The sequence below is a fragment of the Mustela lutreola genome, chromosome 4, assembly GCF_030435805.1.
Source record: "Mustela lutreola isolate mMusLut2 chromosome 4, mMusLut2.pri, whole genome shotgun sequence".
NCBI classification, from domain to species: Eukaryota; Metazoa; Chordata; class Mammalia; order Carnivora; family Mustelidae; genus Mustela; species Mustela lutreola.
The window spans coordinates 39,864,193-39,891,644 of record NC_081293.1 but is presented as its reverse complement, the minus strand read 5'-3'; the positions used below and the strand labels follow the sequence as shown (position 1 = coordinate 39,891,644).

At 54.4% G+C, this 27,452-nt stretch overlaps 1 protein-coding gene across 4 annotated transcripts; it reads right to left on the bottom strand.

Annotated features, from left to right (window-relative positions):
- Positions 1–290: 290 nt before the first annotated feature.
- OGDHL (oxoglutarate dehydrogenase L) lies at positions 291–26,930 on the bottom strand. 4 transcript variants are annotated; one of them, XM_059169626.1, is made up of 24 exons: positions 26,776–26,866; positions 24,415–24,485; positions 22,751–22,955; positions 20,743–20,901; positions 16,868–16,970; positions 16,342–16,457; positions 16,084–16,238; positions 15,182–15,328; positions 13,663–13,753; positions 11,194–11,373; positions 10,784–10,912; positions 9,589–9,768; positions 9,142–9,294; positions 8,496–8,598; positions 7,776–7,904; positions 6,577–6,727; positions 5,967–6,094; positions 5,185–5,363; positions 3,686–3,757; positions 3,480–3,605; positions 3,305–3,377; positions 1,824–1,987; positions 1,506–1,660; positions 292–1,069 (listed from the first exon to the last, which is right to left on the bottom strand). In XM_059169626.1, exons 3-24 carry the CDS (start codon positions 22,952–22,954, stop codon positions 946–948), a joined length of 3,021 nt encoding a protein of 1,006 aa, XP_059025609.1. In that variant the 5' UTR covers position 22,955; positions 24,415–24,485; positions 26,776–26,866; the 3' UTR covers positions 292–945. The 4 variants fall into 4 exon arrangements, with proteins under 4 accessions (XP_059025612.1, XP_059025609.1, XP_059025611.1 ...); XM_059169629.1 differs by lacking the exon at positions 11,194–11,373 and having other exon boundaries at positions 291–1,069; XM_059169628.1 differs by lacking the exon at positions 24,415–24,485 and having other exon boundaries at positions 26,866–26,930.
- Between the last annotated feature and the right edge of the window lie 522 nt (positions 26,931–27,452).

Here is a 27,452-nt window from a genome sequence, read left to right as displayed (position 1 = left end):
ACAGAGTACTAATTAAGTACTCAAAGAAGCGATAAATGAATAAATGCTTAGTAGAAAGCAAGACATCCTTCTTCTGCTGCACCTTCCCAGCATCTTTGTGGGGAAGCAAAATCAACAAAAGGCTGAAGAGTGGACATGCCAACAGATTGTTGGCAAACACTGCCTAGGGCGCAAAAAGAAATCTGTCCAGTGGAGGCAGATATTTTACCCTCCACATGTTCAGTCTTTTTTCTTCCTCCCCATTCCTTACCCTCTCTAAACCATATGCCTCTTCCCCAATTTTACAACATGAAATGAAAACAGAAAACCTCTCTTAAGCATTTTTTTATTTCTCTGTTATTTGGTTTCTACTTTGGTACACATGAGCTGTGGCTATATTTCACACAGAAGCTGACACATCTCATTATGACACGCCCCATAAAACAGAGCACATATAAATCACCTGGCATGGTTTTGCTTCACCTGGCTGTTATTGCTGAAATCTTTATTTCTAAGAGCACAAAAGGGAACATTCCTTGAATCTACAGATGAATGGGACAGGGTAAGCAGCAATCAAGTCTGCTGGGATGGGGAGAACGACCAAAGACATGGGCTCCCGCGTGGCCGTCTGCAGAGACATGAACAGCACTGACGGAGAAGCCAAACAAAAATTTCAGAAAGACCAGGGCCAGTGGGGAAACACACCCGAATGACAGCCCATCTATCAGACCCCTCTGGCTTGCTCAGTCCTAATAGATTCTGACATAAACACGATAACCCAGGTGGTGTAATACCGAAGCTGGCACGCCCACTCTTTGGCCTGAATCACTTACATGAGTATTGTTTTATCCTGGAGCTCTAGACGGCCCCTCCCCTGGGCAGAAGCACCATCCATCCCTCTCCATGACAGCCCCCATCATGTCCCCAGCCAGTCCCACAAAAAGACCCAGCTGGGCCCTGCCAACTCTAAAATGTCTTGCCCTCAAAAGCCTGGAGATTAAAGGCAGTATCCAGAAACTTCTTCAGAGAAACCAGGTGAGTGTTCCTATTTCCTGTGGCCGGTGCGGCCGCTGGGTCACGGCCAACGTACCTGGAGGAGAAGAGACAAGTTAAGCGGAGGTCTGGGCCCGACCCAGCCACTACCCCAGGACTGCATCAGGTCTAATCCCGACCCAGCCACTACCCCAGGACTGCATCAGGTCTACCACCCTGCCGTAGAGACGAAGAGCCGGAGGCTCCAAGAGGCCAAGCAACTGGCCTAAGATCAAAGGAGGTTCTCTCATTCAGCTCTGGCTGCAGAACAAAAACAAAGGTTTACTCTCCATAAGGCAGAACTGACGGGGTCCCTGATCTGGCATTAACAATCACAGGACCAGCAATGACTATGGGACCCATCCCCTCAATTTCCAACCTGGTCCAGAGAAGGGCAGTGGCCAACAGGGCAGGTAGAGCCAGGATGGGGCCTCATGCCCCCAGAGTCCCTTGGGCCCAGAGGAGGCAAGGGGCACCCACAGCCAGGCTCATACCATATGGGGCGCGCCCGGCTCAGGATGGTCATGAAGCGCGGGTTGATGTAGTCATAGTAGCCCATGTTCTTGTGCTCCTCCTGGCACCACACCAGCTCTGCGCCTGGGTACTTCTCTGCCTCTCGCTTGATCAAGTCGAAGGGGAACGGAGAGATCTGGGGCAGGCAGGGAGACAGCAGAGTACCCCAGGGGAGGGCAGCAGCCTCAGCACCCCTGGTGAGGCTGAGCCCTGCCCCTCACGGGCATGCCTCCCAAAGCTGGGGGGCCGCTGATCTGACCCCATCCATTACTCTGACTGGGCGAGGGCTTAGGCTGCACCTGTTCCAGGCGGGTGATGGCCACTTGCTCCTCCAGGCCCTGGCTGCTGCGCTCTTTCACCAGGTCATAGTACACCTTTCCAGTGCAGAAGATGAGCCGCCGAACCCGCTCGGGGGCCCGCGCCGCAGCCCCGTCCTCAGGAATCACCCGCAGGAAGCTGGTCCCTGGAGGTCCAACAGGGCACAGACAGCCTGAGAACCAGGCCTCCATTCCTGCTGCCCCACAAGGCTCTCTCTGGTCCCTGAGACTAACCCCAGGTTTGGATCTGTGGCTGCCATGGGCACCTCTGAGCCAATCTATGGAGCAGCGGACTGATGACACCCTGAGATGGGCTGGAGTCAAGGGCACAGCCCTGGGAACATGAACATGTAAGGTTGCAGGCTGGGGGTGCAGGTGGGCATGTATGCTGGGGAGGACCTCTGGGGGGAACAGAGAAGGTGGCATCTAGTCCACATCTAATGGCATCGATGTCTGTGCCAAACCTGCTCCCCATCCAGTCACGCCTCCCTCCTGCATGCACTCCAGCCACTGCACCACCATGCTAGAAGGTGAGCAGCTGTCTGGGAGGCTGCTGCACATTTGTCCCTCCCTCCCTCAGCCCTGCAGCCAAGCCCCCACCACCCTGAACATTTTTCCTTCCTGCGCGCACACCACATGCCAGGCACCAAGCCAAGCGTGCAGCAGAGAAGTCACTCTGGTGTCCCCCAATCTCAGGCGAGGACACTGAGGCGCAGAGGGAAAGCAGTTGCCCATCCCCAGCAGAGGAAAGTGAGCACCGGATGCTCAGGTGGGGCGGTCCGCAAAGCCAATGCCAGGGGTCTGAACTGCTGGCTCAGTCACCCGCCCACACCCGAGGGGATGCCCAAACATATACAGGTGAAAAACACCTGTCCACCATGCCAAGTCCCTTTCTGGCCAGCACCTGCCATCTCCCTCTACTACTTAGGACTGTTTTCCAAGATGACTCTGCTCTGGCGAGCTTCAGGGCCCCCCCTCAGCCCCTCCCTCAGCCTCCCCTGCATCACATCTCAATTCTAACCCCTGATCCTTCAGATCAGGTCAGATGCTTTACGTGACCCTCAACTTTCAGGTTAAGGCGTCTGAAAGCTCCTGGAGGGACACTGGGTCCCCAGGGCCAGCAATGTCTATTTGGCTCAGGAGGAAAAAAAAAAAAAAAAAAACCAAACTGACTCCATGAATGATACGCAGCCCTGCCCTCTTAGCTAGGCCCATACCAGGCTTCCCCCCTCAGCTCCCCCAGCACAGCCGGGGGCCCGGCTGTTTGGCCCAGGTGAGCCTGCCCAGACCATGTCAGGTGGCTACCACACGAACCTCCCCTCCCAACCTGACCACTGATGGAGACTGAGCCAGGAGCCACTACAGAGGCACAAGCAGAGGCAAGGACGAGAGTCCCAGGAGCAGAGAACCATGGGCCACTAGGATCCCCCTTGGCCACCTCCCCAGTAGACTTGGGCACTTACCAGATACCATTTGGTCGAAGCTGGACTTGGCCTCTGGGTGCCGCAACAGAGATTTTGGTGTGAAGATGATCAGCTGGAAGGGAAACATGCCCAGCTGCCGGCGGCCCCACCCGGCCAGAGCTCCCGTCCCCAGGGCCCAGTGCAATCATGGCCGTGAGCAAGGTGGGCAGCTCACCGGCTTACGAAAGGGCAGCAGGACCTGGCGGCGCAGCACGTGGAAGTAGTTGGCCGGTGTGGAGCAGTTGACCACAATCCAGTTGCAGTCGTAGAGCTGGCTGACTTCGAAGTCCTCTGTGAACACCTGGGGGGCCAGGGTATGGCTGGGAGCTGGCCCACCTGCGGCACCCGTGCCCTGGCCCAGGGAGGGAGCACAGCACTTACAGGGTAGGCATCAGAGTCATCATTGCTCATCTGCAGGAACCTCTCAGGCCTTGCTGAGGAGTGCTCTGGGCCCTGAAAGCAAGTGCCGATGGCATGGACTGGCCTAAGTGTGGGGACCCAGGGCACAGGGGAAAACCTGGGTGGCTTCCTAGAGGAGATGTCCTCTCTCTCTGGAGCCCAAACCACAGTAAAGAACCAGGAATGTGGGAGTAGAGTGGAGAGAACATCTTCAGAGGATGGTCTGGTCAGAGCCAGCACTTGTGAACATGTGTGGGACAGGAAGAACAGGTAAAAAGGCCAAGATGAGGTGCTTCTTCCAGAATGTTCTAGAATGGGCAGTTGCCATTTAGTGAGTACCCGCTGTGTGTCAGGCAGAGTTTTATGGGCTCCATACACATTATTCACTAATTCTGAAAGCAGCCCCATGGTGTAGACATGTTTTCTCACTTTACAGATGAAGTTGAGTGGCAAAGAGATTAAGAACAACCCCATGGTCACTCAACCACAAGGGGCAGATGCGAACTCATGACTGACTCCTACTCCTGCCCTCGCCCACGTGGGTGCCTCTGCTCCATGAGGCAGCAAGACGACACCACACTGGCATCCAGGGTGGCTCCCCGAGGGACCAGGGTGATCTGTCCCACAGCCCACAGATTCCAGTCAGGCCTTCCCAGCCTCCCCACCCAGCCTGGCTCCTGCTCCACCCTGGACCTTTCCAGCTACGAGCCCAGGGCAGGTCACTCCCCTTCTTTCCTCATGTATGCAACGGGAAACAGGACTGACCGCCCAGCCCAGGTGTGAGACTTCCACAGGATGACGCTGGGCGTGTAAGACGCTCAGCACCATGAATCCTGGCTGCGACAGGCCAGGATTCATGCACCGGCCAGGTCATCAGTCCCTGACTGGATGACCAGGCCACGCAGAACAGGCCCTCGGGGACATGCACAGCAGCCCAGCCATCCAGAGTGGGGAAGGCCTTGCTCCAGGTCACAGAGCCAGGTTAGAGGCTGCACGCACCCTGCTCCTTGCTGCCCTGCAGCCCGCACGGCCCCACACGTCCCCTACCTAGTTGGGCTGCACCCCACCCCAAGTTGTCTCGAGGGCTCTGCTCCTGCCCTCCGTCCTCTCTCTGTGCCACCACTCAGGAGTAGACCACCGGACGGCACTACTACAGAGCATCATGTTCAGGTCCCAGCTTCTACTTCTCTGCATCAGTTTCCTTCATGTGGAAAGCGGGAACAAGAGCTACTGCATTTGTTGTCGGGACTAGAAGAGTTTGTACAAAGGGTATGAAAGAGCACGAGGCCCAGAGCAAACCCTCAGACGTGTCGGCTAATGAGAGCAGTGCTGCAGACACGTGGGCCACCCTGGGCAAACCCATATGTTCCAGGGGCCTGGAAGGAAAACACCCCCTAGGCCTGCAAGCAGCCAAGGGCCCACCCACCCTCTCCCAGGCACACCAGAGCCTTCCGGGCCCCCGGCCACCACGTGGCCCTCACCATGCCCTCCATGCCGTGGGGCAGCAGCAGCACGATGCCGTTGTGCCGCACCCACTTGGCCTGGCCGGTGCTGATGAACTGGTCGATGATGCACTGGGCTGTGTTGTGGAAGTCACCAAACTGAGCCTCCCAGAGGACCAGGGCATTGGGGCTGGCCATGGCATAGCCCAACTCAAAGCCTAAACAGAAGACACAGAGACAGAGCCCGCCGCACACTGTCACCAAGTGGCAGGGACTCCAGTCAAAATCAGCACTTGCTCTTAACTCTCCCTGCCCCCACCCATCCTTCCCAGCAGGCCAGAAAGAGCCAGGGGACTCCTTGGGGCCCAAAGGCCAGAATCTCCCTTCCTGGCAGCTCACAATGTGCCCAGAGATGCCACCCTCAGCCCTATATGGCCAGCTTCAGCCTTATCTAGACAAGAAGCCAAGTCCAAAGATATCCTAGGGAAGCATCAGGAGTCATCTGCCAAGAAGAATCCCCCCAAAATATGTGCAGTGCAGCAAAGGGGAAGGAACAGGATGGGGGCTGCCCTCTGCAGGGTTCCTGCTTCTCAGACGAGGCAGTAAAGGAGGAAGCAGGCTAGTTAAAGGTCAAGCTAGGGAGGAAAGAGTACAGGAGACACAGTCCTGGGAGCCCAGAGCCTCTGGAGGGGCTCTTAAGATAGGGCAGCTGGGTGGTCAAGGTCAAAATAATAAAGACAGGACAGCCTGGGGTCCAAGACCCTCTCTGGTCCCCAGGTATCACAGGGCCCGCCTGACCTGCAGGCCGAGTTCTGACCCACCCAGGACTCCATATTCTGAGAGGGAGCTGTTGCACACAGTGTAGGGGGCCTGGTCAGGCCAAAGGTGGTTCATGGGGACACATGTCCTCCGGTCAACTTCCTGGTCATGGAGAACGTGGTGCCGGTGACTGGAGAGAGACAGATGGGGAAGGGATGGAAGGCAGGTGGATTACCACCTGTTCACCCAGAGCAGGTGGGACAGGTAGCAGGAGGCAGGCAAGCCTCTGTCACTGTGCCAGGAAACCTGACAGAATTCCAGAGGATGGTGACACCAAGAAGGCCCTGGGAAGCCAGAGCAATCTGGTCTCTCCTCCAGGTAGCCTCCCTTCCCAGTGGAAGGGGTCAGAGAGGCGGCCAAGCAGCCCTCTGATGGCTTGACCCAAGACTGGGGCCTGGAGAGGCTGATGGGGTTACCTGTGACTACCTCAGCCAGATAAGGGCTCGCCAGACATGGTCCAGGAAAAGGAGGAAGAGCCAGCTCCGTCCAGAGCTCTTGGGCTGATTCTGGGAGACCCCACACACAGAGAGTTCTCAGCAATCCCGTGGGGTCAGTGAGGACAAGGCTAATGCCATGGGGCCCAGGACCCAGATACCACTCTCCCACCCTCACCTGAACGTGCCCCGCTCCACGTCCTGCCCGCTAAGCCGCACATGGATGCCCTCCTTGAGCAGGGAGCCAAAGGCCATGTACTCCGCCAGCGCCCAGTCCACCGTCCGTGTCTTGGTCATGTCCGCACGGCCCCGGAGGATTCGAGAAAGGCCTGCAGGAATGAGCAGCCACGCTGAGGGATGCAGGGCCTCAGCCACCGCAGCTGGGACAGCTGTAGCACCGGGGCCCTAACCTGGTATGTATGTATTCAGTATACACCCCTCACACAGAGCAGGGCCCTGGCAGGCCACAGGAGACCCAGCACTGGGCAGCCCTCCTCTGGCACCTCCACTCCACAAGCAGGACTGAACTTCTGGCCACCAACCTCCCTCCCTTCAGGAAGAAAGAACAGGCATCAGTAAGTGAGCGACTGCCACGTGCCGACACCATGTGCACTGAGCCAGGAACATTCCTCATTGGCCACCTGCCAGAGAGTGCTGCTGACTGTCCCTAGTCTCCAGATGAGGACACTGGGGCTCAGAAGAGGGAACTGATTTACACACAACCACACCACTATAAAGGTGTCTGGGTTTGAGCCCAGGCACCGGCCCTAGAGGGACTCCTGCTGGCCCTACACCTGTACCAGCCCGAGGTGACAGGCACACAGAGCAGGCACCCCAAGACACCTGGGCCACCAGGCACATTGTACAGGAATCCCACAGGCTGGTCAGAGCACATGCAGGCATCCAACTACACCAGGCGGGCCTCCAGGCCACCCAGCAGAGAGGCTGGGCCAGCAACCACCTGCTAGCCTAGGTTCACTCAGAAGCGGCAGGCTCGCCCTCTCTCATTCATCTAGACCACCAGCAGGCCCAACACTCCTGCCCCTTCCGAGCATTCCAGAACCAACCAGCCCCTCCATGGAAGCCCTTGCTTCTCTGTTCTCCTTCTGTCTGACCCACGGACCACTCCAGCAAAGGCACTGTGAAAACCCTTGGGGCCCGACATAAGCCTCCATCACTACCACCCAGCAGCGGGCATGGCTTCCACATCTGCCCACCCTGACAGGAACTACTCTCACGGGCACCTCACAAGAGTGCCAGAGGCTCCAAGAACTCAGCTGACCGGCCAAGCACCGGGTAGGGACGCAAACCCAGCTCCCCTGACCCCTGAGCACCATCTCCTGCAGGGGCCATGCCAGTGCCTGCCCACAGCCTCACCAGTGTGGATCTTAAAGTCCTCCACGGGCACAGAGCTAGCCACCTCGCCGATGTGGGTCAGGATATCCTCGGGAATGCCTGTGGCTGGGCACGTCATGCTCTTGGGCTCCCCGTCCACGTTGAAGAAGCCTGCGAGGGCAGAGACTCTGTGTGCTTTTGGGTCGAGGTCAGGCCTCTGATCCCCTGGTCAGCCCGCCTTCCCAGGACTCAGGGGCCCTGCTCTTCCTTAACCCCACCTGCACTCAAACCCTGACCCACCCTCAGGACCCGAGACAGCTGACAGCCGCAGCTCCATCTCCAACACCTACCCAACAGCTTCTCCCGAGTGCCTGTGGGGGCTGCTCCCTGGGCCCAGGGTCACTGCCATCTAGCTCCAGCATATGAAGGCCCTCTGAGCATCCCTTCCCCAGGCTCCCTCCACTTTGGTGTGCACCTGCCTTGGCTCAGCCCTCCTTTTCCAGAGGACAGCTGGTTGGATATGCTCCCAGGCCAAAGGCATCTCTCCTGTACCCTGCCCACCCCCACCTGCAGCAATCAGCTCCCCCCTGACCCCCCCCCCCCCCCCCCACCGAAAGCCTCAGGAGTCTCAGGGATGAAGCGTGCAGCCTCTGGGCTGGGCCCTGACTGCCCTCACCCAGGACCACTGCAGTCCTGGTCCCACGCCCAGGTGAGTCACTCTCAGCCACACACCACTCCCTCACCGGGCCAGGGGAAACTCACCAGGCCAGGGGGAGTCCAGCCAGTGCTTTATATGCAGGATCTTTTTATCCTTGGACCTGCCATATGCCTCTTCACAGATCCGGTCATATTTGGCGATTTCCTCCTGAAATTAGGGTGAGTGCAAGGATTGAGGCAGTGACGGCCTGGATAGCCAGAGGCTGGACCAACCTGGACTTGTAAGCCCTGGTCCCCTTCGCTGCATTCTAGAACTGTCTTTCTGCTGGCCTGCAGGGACCCTGTGACCAGGGGCTAAAGTCTCAGAGTTAAGGGGGATCCCTCCTGCTCAGCAAGGGACTTGGAGGAAGCTCAGAAAAGACTCACAGCGTTTGCTCTCAGAGCTCCCTTAAAGCAGGAGGACCAATGCATCCATAGGTAACTGTGGGGACAAACCCAGCTCAGGGCTGCCTCCTGCAGGAAGCCTTCCTGGATTCCTGCCTGAAGCAGAGCTTCCCTCACATGGCAAGCATTCACTGGCCCACCAGGCTGTAAATGTCTTTGGCTCTCTGTCCCCCTTGACAACGACAAGTTGCAAGGACAAAGACCATATTGGCTACTTCTTGAAATCACTGCCAATGTCAGCAACTACTCCAGGATTCCAGCTCTGCCAGAGGCTTATCTCAGGCGTCCATGCAGCCCGCCTGCCCACCTCGAACTCCTGCAAGGTGACTGTGCCCTCAGCAATGAGCTTGTCTGCGTACTTCTTCAGCACAGGCACCTGCCTGTGGATCTGTTTGTACATGAGCGGCTGTGTGAACATGGGCTCGTCCATCTCATTGTGGCCACGCCGACGGTAACAGACCTGCAAGGACAGCGTGAGGAGGGGCTCAGGCCATGCAGGCCTAGTCACTGCACAAGGGGGAGGTGGGCACGGTTGGGGGTGGCTGGCAGAACACACCCTTCCAGGCCCTTAAAAGCCCCCAACTACCATGAACCACTGAAAGCCCCACCTCCAATTCAAGCCTTTGCACAGACTCTCTCAGTGGCAGTAAACCTTCCAGCCAGGAAGCACTCCCAGCCCTCGGTGCCCACAACACCGCAGATGCAGCCCAGTCGGTCACGCACACCCCCATCTCGGTCCCAGCCCCAAACCCACCAAGTCCACCACAACGTCTTTGTTGAACGTGTTCCTCCACTCGGCTGCCACACTGCAGACGTATATCACAGCCTCTGGGTCATCGGCGTTCACGTGGAAGATAGGCGCGTTGACCACACGGGCCACGTCGGTGGGGTATGGTGAAGAGCGGGCCATGCGGGGGTCTGTGGTGAAGCCGATCTGCAGGAGTGGACAGCGCCTCTGCAGAGCTACACAGGCACCGCCCACTGGGAGACCAGTGGGTCCAGGAATTCGGGGGGATCTCTGCCTTGAGGTTAGGTGTGACCAGGAGAGACATGGCACAGGAAGGATAAGAATAAAGGGCCCCTCAATCGGGCACTGCAGCAGATCCTACAGTGATGGCAGCAACACCAAGGAAACCCTGCCTGTGCTTTTGTCCTACATTTCATACAGTGGAAGAGCACAGGCCTGGCTCGCTGCCACGGCCCACAGTGGCTATGCGTGCAGTGCTAAGCCAAGTGCTCAATTCCCCAAAGCCTCAGTTTCCTTGTCTGGTAAAAGGGCTCATTAAATACCACTTCACAGGGTTATTCTGTGAAAAGTAAGTGACTTAATGCAAATAAGGCAATTAACTTTACAGGCTCAGAAGAGCTATTAGTGAGCACAGCAGCCAGAAGAGCAAAGGCCTGTGACAGCTGTGCTCCCAGACTCACTGGTTCCCGGAGAGTTAAAAGGAGCATCTAGTTTCCTGTCCTGCCTCTGTACTAGCTACACCTGTATACCTTTGTCCTTGTAACGCCTCCATGGTGTGTGCATGTGTGTGTGCATTTACATGTACTGTATACATACAGACACACACCAATTTCACAGACCAGGCTGGGGAGAGCAGGGATCCTGCCTGAAGTCACAAACTAAGGAGTGGCAGAGTGGTGGGATTAAAGCCAGGATCATCTTGGGGCACCTGGGTGGCTCAGCCGGTTAAGTGTCTTGGTTCAGGTCACAATCTCAGGGTCCTAAGATCAAGCCTCACATCAGGCTCCACACTCAGCACAGTGTCTGCTTGTCCCTCTCCCTCTGCTCTACACCCTCACTTGCTCTCATGCACTCTCTTGAATAAATAAAATCTTAAAAAAAAAAAAAAACTGGGATCATCTCAGACTTCCTGCAGAAGTGCTACCTGGAATTCAGGAAAGGGGGACACTGAAGAGGACCGCCAGGCAGCCCAGGTCCTCACCTGGTTGTTGACAACCACATGCACAGTACCATTGGTGGTGTAAGAGGGCAGGTCACTCAGGTGGAAGGTCTCGTACACCACACCTTGGCCAGCGAAGGCAGCATCCCCATGAACCAGGATGGACATGACCTGCGGGGCAGGATGTGAGACAGGAGGAATCTGAGCCTGGGCAGCCCAGCTCTGTGTCCTACAACGTAAAGATCCAAGCCCTATTTGTCAGAAGCTAGTACTCAGAGCCCAGGCCTCATAGTCCAGCCCTCGTAGCCCACCCCTAACAGTTCAGTTCCTCGGGGACCAGCCCTCAGAGACCATTACTCTCTCAGAGTTCAGCCCTCAGAGCCCATTCCTCAGAGCCCGGTCCTCAGATCCAGCCCCTCAGGGTACACCCCTTAGCAACCAGGTGGGTTCACCTTCTTGCCCTGGGCATCCCCTCGATAGAACTGTTCTGCCTTCGTCTTTCCCTGCACCACAGGGTCCACGGCTTCCAGGTGGGAGGGGTTGGCCACGAGGGACAAAGTGATATTTCTGTTGGTGACCCGGTTGATCCTCTCATGGTACATGCCGAGGTGGTATTTGACATCTCCGGAGCCCTGAAGGTGGAGGCAGGCGCTGATGACACAGCCCTCTCACCGCAGACAGGCAGGAAGTAGACATGCAAGCCCACTGCGGGGCTGGGACATTCCCTGAATTCTGCTCCCTGGGAAGGCTGTGCTATTCCTAACCCACACCCTCTTCTTGCCCTCACACTCCCACACACTACCCCTCCCTGAGAAAGGCAGACATGTTCCCCTGGGCCTTGGCTCAAGAGGCCAGACAAGCTCCCTCATCAGAGCCCCTCTGCATTACCAACTACCATCCCAGAGTTAATGACAGGGCAAGCAGAGAAATGAAGGTGCTGTTAAGAAAAGAGGCATGGCCTCTGGGCAAATATTGGAGCTGCACCTTACCTGAGTCCTTACACCAAATAACAAATACTGTACACACAACAGGTGAACCCACAGTATAGCAGAGAAATCATATATCTTGTGATCTTGGAGTAAGGAAAGCCCTTCCAAACAATGTACAGAGCTCAGAAGGCATAAAAGATAAGGGAGCTAAAATTTAATAAACCTGCCGGGGTGGGGGCGGGGAAGCAAATCCATGCACAGTGTTAGGGGGGAAAGAATCAAGCTGAGAAAATATTTATAAGACAACTTCAGGCAAAGAGCTAACACCCTCAATATACAAGATACTATTATAAATCAGCAAGACAAAACCCCAAATCCCATAGAAAAATGAGCAAAAGCCAGGAAGAGGAATTTACAGAAAAAGAAATATACGTGGCTTAAAAACATGTGAAAAGATACTCAACTTAGTAACAAAGAAATATGTTAAAATACAAGCATTTTTGCATCTATCATATTGACAAAGCCAAAAAGATCTGACAGAGTAAGTGGGGACAAGGGCCTGGGACCCTCACACACACTGGGGGTGGGTTCACTGATGTCTTGAAGCTCTCTGGGGGGGAAGTCACTCTGGCCACTGCCCTCTCAGACACCATACAACAATGTACTCGCACATGTGTGAAAAGAAACTCATTCAGCAGCCTAACCGCCATCAACTGGCGAGGCGAACCCCCGCAGTGTGTTCACAGCTCGGGGGTCCCCCGTGCACTGCACAAGGCAGCGACAGCTCATTAAGGGAAAACAGCAAGGTGCCCAGTGCTGTCAGAGACTGCTCCCCCAGCCTTTTGCAAACAGGACTGCACCAGACAGCTGTGTGGGTGTGTGTGTGTACCTGTGTGGAACACTGGTGGAAGTACACACTTTAACACAAACATACACCAGCCACAGAGGAGCCTTCCAAGAGCAGGAGAGGGGCAGGGTCTCATGAGGGAAACACTCTCATCGAGTCTACTTTTTTTTTTTTTTAATAGTGTTCATATTTCTTTTCTGATTAAAAAAAAATAGTAAATACTTCTGTAAAAAATATCCTTTGACCAGACTTTTCAGTTTACACATGTCACCTCCGTGATTCCTCACCACCATCCTGGGGGCAGGGGTTTTCATCTCCATTTTACAGAAGAACAAACCAAGTCCAGGGGAGATGAAGGTGACTTCAGAGCGAGTGCGCTGATCTCTGAGAAGCCAAATGAACAGCATGTTGGGGAGATTCTGGGTTGGAAGCCAGCAGATGTGGATTTAGTCCCTGCTCTGCCTAATGTATGGGATGACCTTGGAGCGGCCAGTTGATGTGGTTCACTTTAACAAACCAAGCTCCTGTACTGGGTGCTGGAGGTTCAGGGACAAGGTCCCTGCCTCATCCTGTCACCAGCCTGGAGAGAGGAAAACAGATACACACACACGTGCACAGGCTGGAGAACGCCAGAAGAGAGACAGTACAGAGAGGAAGGCCATCTGCGTTCAGGCCTAGCGTGAGTGATCGCGTCAGGATGGTAGGTGTGCTTAACATATGTGCAGACCAGGAGCCGGGGTGTGAGCAGAGAAATGTTCCCTCTGCTCCTCAGCGGGCACAGGAAGCTGTCCTGGGCAAATATATGAGTAAGAGACCCTTCTGGGCTGGTACACAGGACCTTTCAAACAGAATCAGACCACACAGCCAAAATAAATGCCTTTAGGCCCTCCCCTGCACCTCTCCGGGCCTTAGCTTCCCTAGCTGAAAATAAAGACACTGGTCCGGACTACCTGAGGGCTCTCCCAGCTGTCAGAGATCACAGTACTCACTCTAAAACACCTTAGGGACCTCACACAAACACACCCATTTTCTCCCACTTTCCTACATATCCATCCATCTCCAGGTCTGCTTGAGCCTAGATGCTTCTGGTCCAGCCCCTCCCTAGTCCACCGCCCACATAAATGGGACCAGGGCTCAGCACCTACCTCATCTGCCGCCTCCAGCTTGGGGTCAAACTGGCAGAAGATCTGCTCCAGGTCCTTGCGAATCACGTTGGCCAGCACATTCAGCCTGCCCCTGGAGCCACAGGTGGTAGGACTCTCATCTGGCACAGAGGCCACCTCTCCCTGGTAGGCCCTAGCATTCCCCACATGCCTGCCCACCTGGGCTATCAGAATTAGCATGGGGGAGGGGGGCAGGGGAACCCTCTGTGTACAGCCCAAGGGAGGCCCAGCCTCTCGTCCATCTCAATCTACAAGGCCCATGAGTGATTCTAGCTGGCCAGCTCCCCCAGAAACCCCTGTAACTCTCACTCCGACTGTGGGGGCCCTCATAAGCAGAAGCCACCCAGCCTCATGGCCACTCAGCCTCATGGCAGGATATACACGCCCCCACTCCTGCCACCCACCCCTCCCTCCCTGCTGAACCCCATCTCCCTCCCCCCACCCACCCCCATCACCCAGAAGTGGAGCCTAACCCAGTACCCCAACCCCAACCTGCTAACGCATCAAAGCTGCTCATACATGACTCCCAGCTCAGCCAGCAGCGTGTTGCCACAGGACGGGAAGAGGGAATTTGACCGATTCTAAGGTCAGAAGTTACAGGGGACCTGTCCAGGGGAGCTGAAGTCTAAAGGTAGGGTCAGGAAAGTAGCCAGAGGCTCTCTAGTCCAGCCTGGACTTCCCATCAGGAGACAGTTCATTCAGGGGTGGGCACCAGGCTGATCAGGGCACAGGGGAGGACTCAGAGCTCACCCCCATACCCTACCAGCAGACACCAGCCCCAGGCTCCTGGCAGGACAGCCCACAGGTTAGGGACCCTCTCACATTGCACCAGGATGCCTAGACACCCCTCATGTTAGTACAGTCCGGGACTGGCCCACCCGTGAGCAGATGGAAACGACCATAGGAAATACTGGGGCTCTGCTTCAGGGACTGCTCAGCATGTCCTCTTCCACCCCGTTCCCCAGGACCCCTGGCCACCCTGACTCGGGCCCCAGGCTGTCTGCTTCACTAGTCCACAGGCTCCAGCTCAGAGGCTGCCGGGCCAGCCTTCCAAGTCCATGCACAGTCAGCTTGTAGCTGGGGGGAAAAGCCCTCAGCTCACCTCCACAGACCCCTTGTCCAGGGGATGCCAACCCAAGGCCATCTGCCCAGACCCGGCCCTCACTTTCCTGGGACACACCCCTCCACAGGAACCTTGAAAGGCACAATACACCACTTTTCTGAAATTCTGACGCTCCTGAGGACAGTGGCAACATGGGGAGAGAGAAACGGAGTCTGAGCAAACACGGGGAGTCCCTGCCTCCTTGCGCCCTTGGCCAAGTGCCTAACTCTGTGATGAGCAGGTTCTAGGGCCCAAGGACTGAGAACTTTTTAGGCCATCCCACCTCTCCCCGCCAGGTTCCACCAAAACTCCTGCTCTGATTTTCATCCCCTCCCTTCCACCTCTTTCTGCTGGACCTGGAGAACAGACAGGCTGTGGAGGAGCAGAAAGGGGGCCCACCTGTGTGGCATCCCCAGGATGACATTCTCGATCCCCATCTCACTGGATTTGTCAATGATGGTCTTGAGGGCAGGGATCATGACCTCACAGCCCTCTAGGCCAAATCGCTTCTCGGAGGACCATTTCCGGGCCAGGAAGTCTTCAAATCTGCTTGGGGAGAGGAGAAGGGAAAGAATGGAGAGAATGGGGCTCACAGGGGCTATTCGTGAGGGCCAGGGCTGGGTGCCTGGGACAGAGGAAGTGGCAAAGTCACCTCCTTCTGCATCATCAGGACCTGCCACCAACAACTGCCAATAAGGAGCATAGGTCAGAGGGAGGCTGGGCATCCTCCCAGCCCAAGCAAAGACCTCTGCCTGCACCCAAACCCATCTCTCACCTTCTCTCCCCCATCCCCAGCTCCCAGACCACCATCCTGCACACACACACTACACAGGGCTCCCTCTCCATGCTCCAAAGACCCCTGCACCACTCAATTCATATTCCAGCCTGCACTTCCACCAGGTATCCATTCTGCACCCGGCAGCTGAGCCCATGCTGTTCAGGGCCCTGCAGCCCAGTGTACCCAGCTTCAGATGGCCAGCAGGCAGAGCCAGGGGGCGCCCCGCCTGCAGGGAGGTGCTGCGACGCTTGCTCCATGGAGGGAAAGCTTCTTATCCAAACATTCCCACAGCCACTTTCTGCCCCTCTGCCCCTGCTGTCATATGCTCCTGGAGCCCATCCCTGCCCACCTGCCCCCCGTGCTCCTCTTATGGGCTTCCCCGAGGCCAGGGGACGAGGCCCACCCAGTCCTGACTTCCCCTGCCAGTGATCCAGTTTCTTAACCAGGGCCTGGGACTTCTCGAAGAGCCTGGAGCAGCCCCTCCAATCACCACAGCCACCCAGGGCAGGGCTGTGGGTCTGACCTCATGGAGCGCACCAGCCGGGCCAGCAGGGTCCGCTTCTCCTCACTGGAGAACTGCATCACGCCAGGCGTCTCGAACTTCTGCCGGATCCACTGGCACTGCTCCACGTCATTGATGAACATGAACTCTAGGCCGATGTGCTGGCAGTAGGTAGTCTGAGGGAAGAGGCAGGGACTCCACAAGGAGCCAGCAGGAGGGGCAACTGTTCTGAAAAGGCAGCACCCGCCCTCCCTCTAGTAGGCTCCAGAAAGAGCTCACCTCCAGGCGTCGAATGATCTCCCGCAGAGAGAGGGTATGTTCAGACCCTCCGATGAAGGTGGTCGTGGGCAGCTGGAACTCCTTATCTAAGTCAGCTTCCCGCAGGTCATAGAAGGCTGATGAGGCACACACACAGCCCAGGCAGCAGAGGGGAGGGGAGGGGGGTCAGGCTGAGTGGGACCTAGCAGGACCCCCGGAACTTCCAACAGTGTCCCTGGTGCTCCCCCACCAGCTCGGGGCTTAAAGCTCAAGGACCCTATCCACAGGATCCAGGGAGGGCGAAAGTCAGAGGCCAGCCTCTACCACAAGGGGGTGCTGGGATGAGTCTCTGAGGTTGCTGAACATGGTGTACCAGCTAGGGATGATGGGGGGACAGTACAGGGAGGTAGATGGGCAAAGGGCAGAAGAAAGCCTCTAGGGCTGGCTGCTGAGCCCCAAGCTCCAGAGACGAGTCAGTTCCAGAGCCCCTCACTGGGCTACAGGTACCAGCTGGCTCTGGAGCTGCCAGAGCAACAAGAACTCTCACCCAATTTATCGATGGTTGTGATTAAATCTGAGGGCACAAAGGAGTCCAGATCCGCATCCAGAATGCCCAGGGGGTCCAGCTGGGCCACATGGTGCCCCCGGATCTGGGAGAAAGGGAAAAAGGTTGGGGCCAGGCTGGGACACAGATGGACGGACTCTCACTAAAAGCCACATTCTGGGCCCTGGCCCCTCATCTCCCACTTTAGAATCTCCACCTTCCACCTGTCTCCAGCACCCGGCCACTGCACAATTGCCCAGGCCTCAGGCACTAAGGCGGCAGGAGCTCAACCTGTTTCAAAGCGCAACAGGCTTTGAAAATGAGGATGCATATGCAAAAGGATTAACTACAGTAGTACTGACAGTCACAAAATTCTAGAAATTTCCCAAATGTCCATCAGTAGAAGACTGGCATATGAATATGGGAAACCCAGACAAGGAAGTACGATAGAGCTGCTACGAGTAGTAAAAAAGGTCCCTTTCGGCTGCAGTGAGGTCATCTCCACACAATACCGTTAAGCGAAAAAGCAAACTGCAGAAAAGGATGTGTGGCAAACTTGCCGTTATCTAAGAAAGAGGAGATTCGAGAAAATATACACATTTGCACTTATCTGTATATATGCAAATAAATATATGCATTAGACAAATACATCATAAAACAAGAAAAACTATTACTTGTGGAAAAAGGACAAAATAGGGTAGAATGCCAGGGCTAGAGGCCAGACTTTTAAGAATATATTTCGCTTCGAAGATTTGATTTGGGAATCTTGTGAATATTTTATACCACTATAATATAAAACAAAATTAAGTTTTAAAAATTAAAACAAAAACAAGTGAATTCACACATCCATTTTGTCACATAACTACACAATCGACTAACAGAATATCCCCGAAAGGCAAATAGAATTCCAGGAAAAAGTATTACAAATTCATTTCAATTACCAATCAGTAGGGGTTGTATTAAGAGTTATATCATAAAACGGTAGTATACAGACTGTGGGAAAATCAAGTGAGTCATGGTATTGATGTCTTTGGGAACCTCTACTTTTGGCTTCTTTAAAAGACAGTGACGTAAGATTAATGAAGAGAAGAAAAAACCCCAAGTCCTGCATCTGAAGTACACGGAGGCATCAGAATAAACCCATAAATGTGTTATCTTTAAAAAAAAAAAAAATGTACATAGTTCCTGGCTCTAACCACTAAAAGGGCCCAGAAGTCACGACCAGACCACGCCAGGGACACTCCCAGCATTCCCTGAAGAACTGGCTCGTCCAGGGCAGAAATGCACAAGACAAGCTCGGAGCGTCCCCTCAGACCAGAAAGCAAAGGGGTACTCCAACTACTGGGGAAGGGAATTAAGGACACAAGGGGACAATGGAAAGGATGGTGTCTGTAACAGATTAAACTTACCACAAAGGTTTAAATTCATACATTCATATCACACTAAAAGGAGAAAAACCTTCCTGGACCATCTTCGGAGGACACCGAACACTTTCGAAAATCAGCCAATAAAAAGAAAAATCAAGCACTGATCTTGCCTTTCCTGTACCCTTTGCAGCTTAGGATACATGGGGTTAACAATGGAAGTTTCCCCTGATGGAAATATTTCAGGTAATAAACAAAGAAAGGTAGAAACGGAGTATGATCACCCTTTTTACCACTCCTAATGAATTAATGTGTCCAGGAAATAATTATCCAGAGCTGCCAACTGATGAAGTACCCATCACCACCAGGAAGCTGATTTTGAAACAAAAAAATCAAATCTATATTGGATAAAGCTTCTAGATGTAATTACCAATTTACAGAAATTACACGGGACAAAGGGACAGATGAAGTGACACCATGGGGATGCAATCAGCAAAATCCAGACTCAGAAAAACTCTACAGCACAAACAACCTGGTTTCTTACACACACACACAAACACTCACACACACACAATAAATAAATAAGTGAACGAATGAATGAATGACAAGAAAAACACGCACCCATACACACACACAGAGAAAAACCAGAGAGGTATCTGGAGAGCACGATAGACTTAAGAACCGCATCAGCTTATCACAACCTACGGCTTTATTTGGATCCTGATTCATTCAAGTAGTAAAATCGAAAGACAAACAATGTAAATACCAACCGGGTATCTGATGCCCCTAGGATTATTGTTAACATTGTTAGGGGTGATGGCGCTATCATGGCACATTTTGAAAGAGCCTTTACCTACAGAAATACATGCTGAAACCTTTGGTGAATGAAATGGTATGTCTGGGATAGGCTTCAACATAATCATCGGCCAACAGGTGAGGGCCTGAGGTGGTAACAGAGGATTAGAGACTGACCCTGTAATAGGGGTGGGATTTGCTATACAATTGAGCACCGTGGGCAGGTCAAACAAGAGCAAGGAGCTATAGCCGCCCTGGTAGGAAGGAACTCCCTCACAACAGGCACAGCCTTTGGCAGACTTCTACCCCATAAAAACACAGTAACAGGGGCGCCTGGGTGGCTCAGTGGGTTAAAGCCTCTGCCTTCGGCTCAGGTTGTGATCCCAGAGTCCTGGGATCGAGCCCCACATCGGGCTCTCTGCTCCGCAGGGAGCCTGCTTCCTCCTCTCTCTCTGCCTGCCTCTCTGCCTACTTGTGATCTCTGTCTGTCAAATAAATAAATAAAATCTTTAAAAAAAAAAAAAAAAAAAAACACAGTAACAGGCCAGAATTCAGACACTGCCCCGTTGGAAGGACTCTCCCGGGGCATCGTCTAGGCTAAAGAACAAAGAGCCCCGAAAGAGCTGGGAACTGTGCTGAGAGGACAAGGCCCTGAGGCAGCACGAGGAATGTTACCCTGTACTTAACATGGAGTTTTCTGTTCTTTGTTCTTGGTTTTCAAAGGAAATGGTTAGATCATTTTCTGACTCATTCAGCCAAGAGGAACAATTATTACTTCTTTTGCTTGCAGGTGGTCTGTAATCCACAGGTCCTTAGGCCAGCAGGGTGGCCTAGCCCTGCTCTGCATCACTGGTACCCAGGAAGTGCAGCTGCCCAGCCCCCTCCCCCCACCCAGAGGCAAGGCACCATTTCCATTGGCTAAGGCCTCCCCTCCCCGGCTCCAGTGGAGGCTTGGAGGCTTGCTGCTCCTTCCCAGGGAGTCTCTGCCAAGGGCCTGGAATGCCCTTGCCCCTCCTTCTGCAGGTCTGCCTGACAAGTTGCTCTTAGGAAATACTTTCTGCCACTGATTCCCAGAGAGATCCCAAATGATTACACTTGTTAGGGAGGGAAAACCCAGAGCGGCCTCTCCAATTAGTCCTGTTCGGTCAAGACCAAGACTATGGCACCTCATCAAGATGCTTTGTCAGAGCAGGGGCCCAGCCTGGGGAGCCCGAAGGGGAGAGCTGAAGTCCCCAGAACAGAGCAGCCAGTAGAGAAGGAGCTGTTTCCTGATATATCCATGCAGAGAGTGAGGCATCATTATAAACCTGAAAGTAAACCCTAAGTAAGCACCTGCTGTGTATCAGTCCCAGTCCTCCTGGAATGCTCAGTCAAGAAAACAGACACGAACAGGGTCAATCTACTCAATTTTCAAATCTTTAGCAAGACTGATTACTAAGTAAATCCTGTAGGTGCGTGGGGCATACAGGTGAGTGAGACAGCACTCCACAAGAAAGACCAGACCAAACACCAGGGCGTGGTTAGTGATATGGACAGTTACATGACAATGAGTCATGGAAAGAGCGAGAGCCACCCGACAGGACGACAGGACGCAGAGAAAGGCTCTCCAGAGATGACTGGAGCTAAGTCAGCCCCCTTTCCAGTCAGTCCCCTTCCCAGCAGCACCTGGCCACATGCCAGAAGCCAGGCCTCCCTACCTGGGCATTCCCCGCCACTCACCTGGTAGGCCCGGATCAGAGACTGCACAGCCAGATGGTCTTCTACCAGCTTGCTGGTCTCAGTCCGACTGGAGACTGCCGGCCTGCTCTCAGGGAACCGTGGCTGAGCCGGATCCCAGGCGCCTTCCTCACTGGCTTTTCGGAAGAAGCTGTCCCAGGACTGGGCAGAAGTAGAAAGAAGAAAATGGTCAAGTCGGGGCCTGGGAGGAGTGGAAGGTGGCCCTGCCTGGGGGTTTCAAGGGGTGTTGGGTGTTCCTTCACCACTATAGCTCTTAGGGCCTTCCCAGGACTCTGCCGAGACCTCTTGTAACAGCCCAGGATCCCCCAACCCTAAGCCCAGATCTCTTCAGCTTGGAAGGGTGCTGGGGGAAGGCTCTAACTTGTGACCCAGGGGTCTCAGGTGTGAAAGCGGCTGGGGAACATGCCCTCACACACTGTGGGTTGGCAACCAGGCCCTCAACATCTTCAATGAATGTACCTTCTGAACCGGCAATTCTGTTTCAGTAATTTCTACAGATGTACTTGTGTGCCTGGATGTACGTGTGAGGATGTTCCCTATGAGACTGTTTATAAAAATGACAACATTAAAAAAAAAAATCTAGAAACATGTGGCTGCCTCTGTCAGCAAAGCATGTGACTCTTGATCTTGGGTTGTAGGTTTGAGCCCCATGTTGGGTACAGAGACTACTTGAAAATAAAAATAAATCAAAAATAAAATTTTAAAAAGAATCTAAGTGGTGACCAGTAGGAAACAGGTTAAATAAATGATGGTACCTTTCAATTCTGGGCAATTATGCGGCCTTAAAAAAAAAAAAAGGTGCATTTATTACTATGGATGTAGAACATCACCAAGATATGTCACTGCAAAGTGAACCAAGCAGAAGGAGATGTGGCTGAGACCACTCGTGTGGAAGCCAAAAGCAAACATGCATATACTCAAACAGCTCCGTGTTCCAGAAGAACACAGAAGTGTTTTTTTCTCCACACCCTCATCTGAGAGAAGCCAGTGGCACAAGTCTTTTGGAAAGCAATTTGGCAATGCCCATAAAAATGGTATCATGGAGCCTTCTGTGACCCAACTTTGGTGAACTGATCCCGCAGAGAGCGGTGCACACCCAAGATGACAAATGGACTAAGTGACGCCCTGTGGCACCGGCGGTGACAGCCAGGGACTGGAAATGAGTGAGTTGTCTGTCAGTGGGGACAGGGGTGGTACAGCCATGCTAGGAAACACTACACAACTGGAGAAAAGAACACTGAGCCCCTTGAGGCACTGACACGGGAAATTTCGACCATGTATGCTGAGAGAAGAGTGCCCGGCCATCGTGTAAAGGGGTGAACTGAGTTATGTTTGCAATACATTTACTTACGGAAACTCTGAAAGGATACAGAAGAAACTAAGAATAAACTGGGGGACAGACAGGCGGGCACTGAGCAGATCAGGGATGGATGGGGAGGGTGACTTTTTATTATGTAAGCCCACACTTTTTGGTTTTGAATCATGTTATTACCTTCCTCGGAGGGTGTGTGAAGACAAGGGAGAGCAGCTTCACTTCTCACTCCTCATTCTGTCATCTGATATTTTGTGGGGGTTTTTTGTTGTTGTTGTTTGTTTGCTTGTTTTAACAGTCAGCAGGTATTTATTTTATCAGCTCAGTACCTGTGTCAACACTTTTGGCCCTAACTACACAACAAAGAGCCTCCTGGGCACAGCACCCCATGACAAGGGGGCAGGGGTGGGTCTTGGACCACGTGTGGCTGAGCAGGACAGGATCGGGGCTTCCTAGACCAGACTACCACCGACTGGCTGGGTCAGCAACGGGACAGCCACAGACCCTCCTCACCCAACACAAGGACAAGGCTTTTATGAACGGGAACGCTGGAGGAGCTGAGAGGCAAAGAAACCTGCCCAGATCACAGGACAGGCAAGGTGCTTCTCCCCAGGACCCCCTCCACAGCCTGGCTCTAGAAGGTTCCCTCCTGCATGGCAGACAGGTAGGGGTGCCGACCTTGTGGACGCTCTGGGGGTTTTCCAACCAGGCGAAGTACATCTCCTCCATGTAACTGGAGCTGCCTCCACGTTTGCTGCTCGGGAAGGTAGCCGGTGGCCCAGACGACCTGCTTCGCCAGCCGAACATCTGGACATCATGTGGGGCCAGGAGCCTGGAGGCCTGCGCCCCAAGCCGGAAGGGCAGCAGTCTCAGCTGACTCATTCTGGACAAGGGCAATGAGGGAGAGGCATAAACCACAGGACCAGAACAAAGGCTCTGGCACCCGCTACTGGCTCCTCTGGCTTTTGTTGGTTCTACAGGGCAGGTGGCCCCAGGCTCAGCACCAATGGGACAGAAGAGACTAGGACAGGTGGCCAGCCCTCCTGGGGTCACTGCTTAGAGTGGGAGCTCCCAGCTCAGTCAACTTCACCAACAGCTATTCAACATCCCTGAGCCCCAATCCTGCTGTGCCCCACTCACTCCAGCCCACACTCCCTCGCTGCTCTCCCCCTAAGCCTGATAGAGAGACAAGTACCTCACCCAGGCGCTGGCTCAGGGAGCATTCAGCCCAGGACCAGGAGCCCACTCAGAGGGTCCCAGGGTATGTGCAGGCACTACACTCAAGAAAGAGTGGGCCATGCAGCTGGCCACCCTAAAACTCGAGCAAGGGAGTCCTGGGGGGGGGGGGGGCGTGCTGGTGTGTGCCATGCCTGGCCAGGAAAGAGCCTGAAGAAAGGGGTCTGGCCGCACTGTTTCAGGAAGCCTACGGCACTGCCAAGTCTCTGGTCCCTGTCACCAGAAGTGAACAGTGTCTTCCTCTGACTGCAAAACCAGCCCAGAAAGCCAATTATAGGCCTTAATGACCCCACTTCCTAATGGGGAAAACAGAGGCTCAGAGAAGGGCAGGGGAAATATCGAGAGGCAGATCAGAAGCCAGCCCCATGCCCAGCTCACCCCAGCTCCCAGCTCTGGCTCTCCTACCCTGCCCATAGTTTACGCTCAGAACCAACAGCACTCAGGATAACCAACAGCTTAGGGGATCCGTACAGGCTGGAGAGGATGGAGAACCTGTAGCTCATCTCAACCCTTTGCCAGGAAAAACTCCTGAATAACCAGTTTTAAACACTAGCTTCCTCCACCTCCTCCCTCATCAGAGGACAGTTTTGAGGGCCTGAGAGCCTCCTCCAATCCTGGCAAGCCCTGGGGCTCCCTAGCCAGGCCAGACTAGAGTTGACAGGGCCCACTAAGGCCACTTCCTCCTATGTAGGATATGTAAAGTAGGACCTCTGTTCCCCTACCCCACCTCCACAACTGTGAGCAAAGCCCCCTCCTCTGCTCCAGCCGAGAATGGCCTGGACACAGAACAGCTTCCCTTGAATCCTCATTAACACCCTTCTGCCCAGAGAATCCTAGCCTTTGAATAGGGCGCAGGACCAAAGCCACCCCACCAGAGGCCACGTAAGTAGGGGGTCCTGCTTCCCTTTACATAACTCAGTCCCAGAAAACATGCCTTCTGGGGCATAAGTGGCTCCCAGGTCCTACCTGGCCCTGAGCCAATACACGTAGACAAGGCTCCCCCACTCTACCCCTGCCCTTTAGCTCAACCAATTCCCCAGAACTATCTGGTTGGCCTTCTACAAGCACTTCCAGCCTGCTTCCTCCCCCTTTCCCTCCGAACTCACATGAAGCAAAGAGAAGGGGGTGGTCTTCTCAAGGGAGAAAGAGTAGGCTCCTCCAGGAAGCCAGGAGAAATCTAAACAGAGCAAATTAAAAAGCAAAAGTATAGTCCATTGAAGGGAGGCAGAGGGTGGGTTCAGCTGGAACCTAAGCCCACAGTACCCCCAAGCTTCTCATGCTGAGCCCTGAAGCTTTGGGCTATAAGCCCAGCCCCACCAGCCAATGATTCCAGGCTCCACAGCAAGGGCCCTTAGGGGCTCGATCTCCCTGGAAAGCCTGGGCTCTGGGGTCAGAGTACCAGGGTCCCAACCCCTACTCTACTTCTGACTGTCCCTAGACAAATACAAGTACAGGGCTGACTGGGCCCAAGTGACCATAGGCAATGAGGGAGAGACACAAGACAAACTGGCCTAGGACATCAAAAGAATGGAAACAAGCCAGGAAGTTCTATCATCCCATTCTAAAGCAAAGGAAACTGGACACTAAGACCATTCATTGCAGGAATAAAAGAGCACACGGTCTGTGAGCACTGACTCTGGTGCAGGCACTGTGTTCACTCACCCCCTTAACAATCTCATGTGGTGGGCACTTAGAGTAGCCCCACCTTATAAAAAGGAAACTGGAGGCACAAAGTGAGAAGGTGGCGAGTGATGGGGCTCTGTGTGGCTCCAGAGCCTGTGCCCTCCTCACTGCAGAGTCAAAATGTAAACCCAGATTTCCCTTAACCACATGCACTTTCCAACAAAAGTGAACTCTCTACCCGCAACCGCACTCACCCCCACCCCCACCCCCACAGGGGAACGGGATGGCTCGGGTAGCAGTGACCAAGCCTGGCTGTGTCCAGTGGCCCTAGTGCAGGAACATTGTGTTTTACAAACACTGAATGGTCTGGAGCGGCTATTGGACACTGCTATGGCCTTCACCCAGGCTAGCAGGAGGAAAGCCAGCTGGCCACCCCTGCCCCCATTCTGGCAGGGCTTGAGGACCTAAGAGCCCTGGAGGGGTGGAAACAGAATCAACCCCAGCCAGAGCCCAAGCCAGCCCTGCCACATCCTGCCCATACAGGTAAAGGCAGTAGCAAAGAGTTAAGAGTCAGGCATCCTGTGAACCACCTGCCCAGCCCAGTCCCTGGTAGACAAATAGGTAGGTTGCTCTGGGCAGCTCTTGGGAGTCACCTTTCTATGGACAAGGTTAGTACTATCCCCATCCCCACCCCCACAACCATAGACATGCCATCCAGGAACCCTCCCACACACAAGGCCCTGTCCAGGCTGCCCTGGTGTGGACTGCCCTCCCCTATGTCCACTGCAGAGATGAGTTAAGACAGATCCAAAGAGGGGAAGGCCCTCCCCAAGACCTTGAAGCCAGGCAGCAATGGAGGCTGGATTCACACTGCTGCAGGTGTACTCTGGTCCCACATTCTGAGATCTGGGTGGGCTTTTCTCAGGAATAGAACCAACTCTAGTTGGCTGAACCCAAAAGAAGGCAGACTCCAAGGTAAGGAGCAGGGCAGGGAGGGGTGTGCTTATTTCACTGGCAGAGACAGAGGGCCTGAGCTAAAGCTCAGAGGTTATAAAAAGTACAAAGGTAACCGGGACCTGTTCCAAGAGCCTAGGGCATGTGTAAGGAGTTGCAGGGGGAGAGGCCGCAAGGGCGGGCTTGGGCCCCTAGGTGGAGGGGGAGGGGGTCAGAGTGGGACCCTTAGAGTCTGGTTGATGCCACTGCACCCCGCTGCACCTTCCCCTCTCCCCCAATATCTCCCTGGGGACGAGAGAAGCACTTCCCAGGCTGGCGCAACCTCTGACCCATCCTGCCTCTCTCAAGGCCTCAGTTTTCTCATCTGTAAGCAGAGACCATAGTTAAAGCAGTCTATAAGGGCCCGCCCCCAAGAGGTCCCAAGACTTGAAAAACTGCCTATGTGTCCCACCAGGTACATAACGCGGGACCCTCTCCATCACCAGCTCCGCAGCTGTCCGCAGGCCAGCCCTTTGAGAGGGTGAGGAAAAGCAGCCGGCACCCCCCTCCCCCAAGGCCACAAAAGGCAGCCTGGTCATTCTATGGTCTTCGGGCTGGAAAACCCACGCTGAAGCCCGAAACCCCACCGTTCACAAAGCTCTCCTTCACGCAAAACACTGCATTCACAGGGTCGAACTTGCGCGAACGGCTGAGGGTCCTTGAAGACGCCGCGGCCAAACAAGGGCGGAGCCAAGGTCACGCTCACTCCCCCACCCCCGCCACCGCCGACGGGGCCCTGCTCAGGACCCCGGATAGCGGCTCCCTAGGACCCGAGAGCAGAGGGACCGCCCCCGAGAAGGCAGGAATAGAGGAGGTGCATAGACCCGGAGTGGCGGGGCCGCCGCGCTCACCGGGCCGGCGGGTCCGCGCAGCAGCGCAGTCCAAGAAGCCGCAAGTCAGGGGCTGCGCGCAGGGGGTGCGCGGCTTGCCCAGCCAATTACCTGGGTCACATGACGCGGCAGCGCCGGCCGCTCGAGAGCGCGCGCCCGGGAGACTCCGCGCGTCGTGACGTCTCTGTGTACGCCCCGCCCCTTCACCCGCTGGCGCTGTCCGCGGTGCTGACAGCCCAGGCACGCCCAAAGTCTCCCGGGCCCGGGAAGAGTGAAAATCCCAAAGACCACAGGGTGAGAAAACTCCGTATGACTGGGACACCTGCTGTGGCTCTGAGCCCCTGAATTCCAATGTCCTCAAACGAACACTAAGGAAAATGTCCTAGAAAATAACCAGTCATTTGTGTGCATGGAAGGATAGTTTCTGTTTTATTTCCTGTAAAACTGTATGCTATTAAAAGTATCATTGACTTAGGGTTGTTTTGAAGAAAAGAGATAATGCATATAAAGTGGTTACCGTAAAGCCTGATAAACCTTTTACTCTTCCATCGTGCCAGTCATGGAGACCTAGATTGCCTTCACCTCCCTGTTGCCACAAACAATACTGCAATGAACATCTTCCTACATATTCTCTTATGAACCTGTGTGAAATTTTCTCTGTAATATATAAGCAGAAGTTGAATTGCTCGGTCATGGTT

What these genes read in the sequence shown, in the direction of transcription:
- OGDHL (XM_059169628.1), bottom strand. Translation starts at nt 22,954, where the DNA reads ATGAGTCAGCTGAGACTGCTGCCCTTCCGGCTTGGGGCGCAGGCCTCC. An exon ending in GGGATGCCCAGGGCAAGAAG is followed by an intron (nt 10,913 to 11,193) that starts GTGAACCCACCT and finishes CCTGCCCCGCAG; the next exon opens with GTCATGTCCATCCTGGTTCA. An exon ending in CCATCACCCGCCTGGAACAG is followed by an intron (nt 1,661 to 1,823) that starts GTGCAGCCTAAG and finishes TGCCTGCCCCAG; the next exon opens with ATCTCTCCGTTCCCCTTCGA.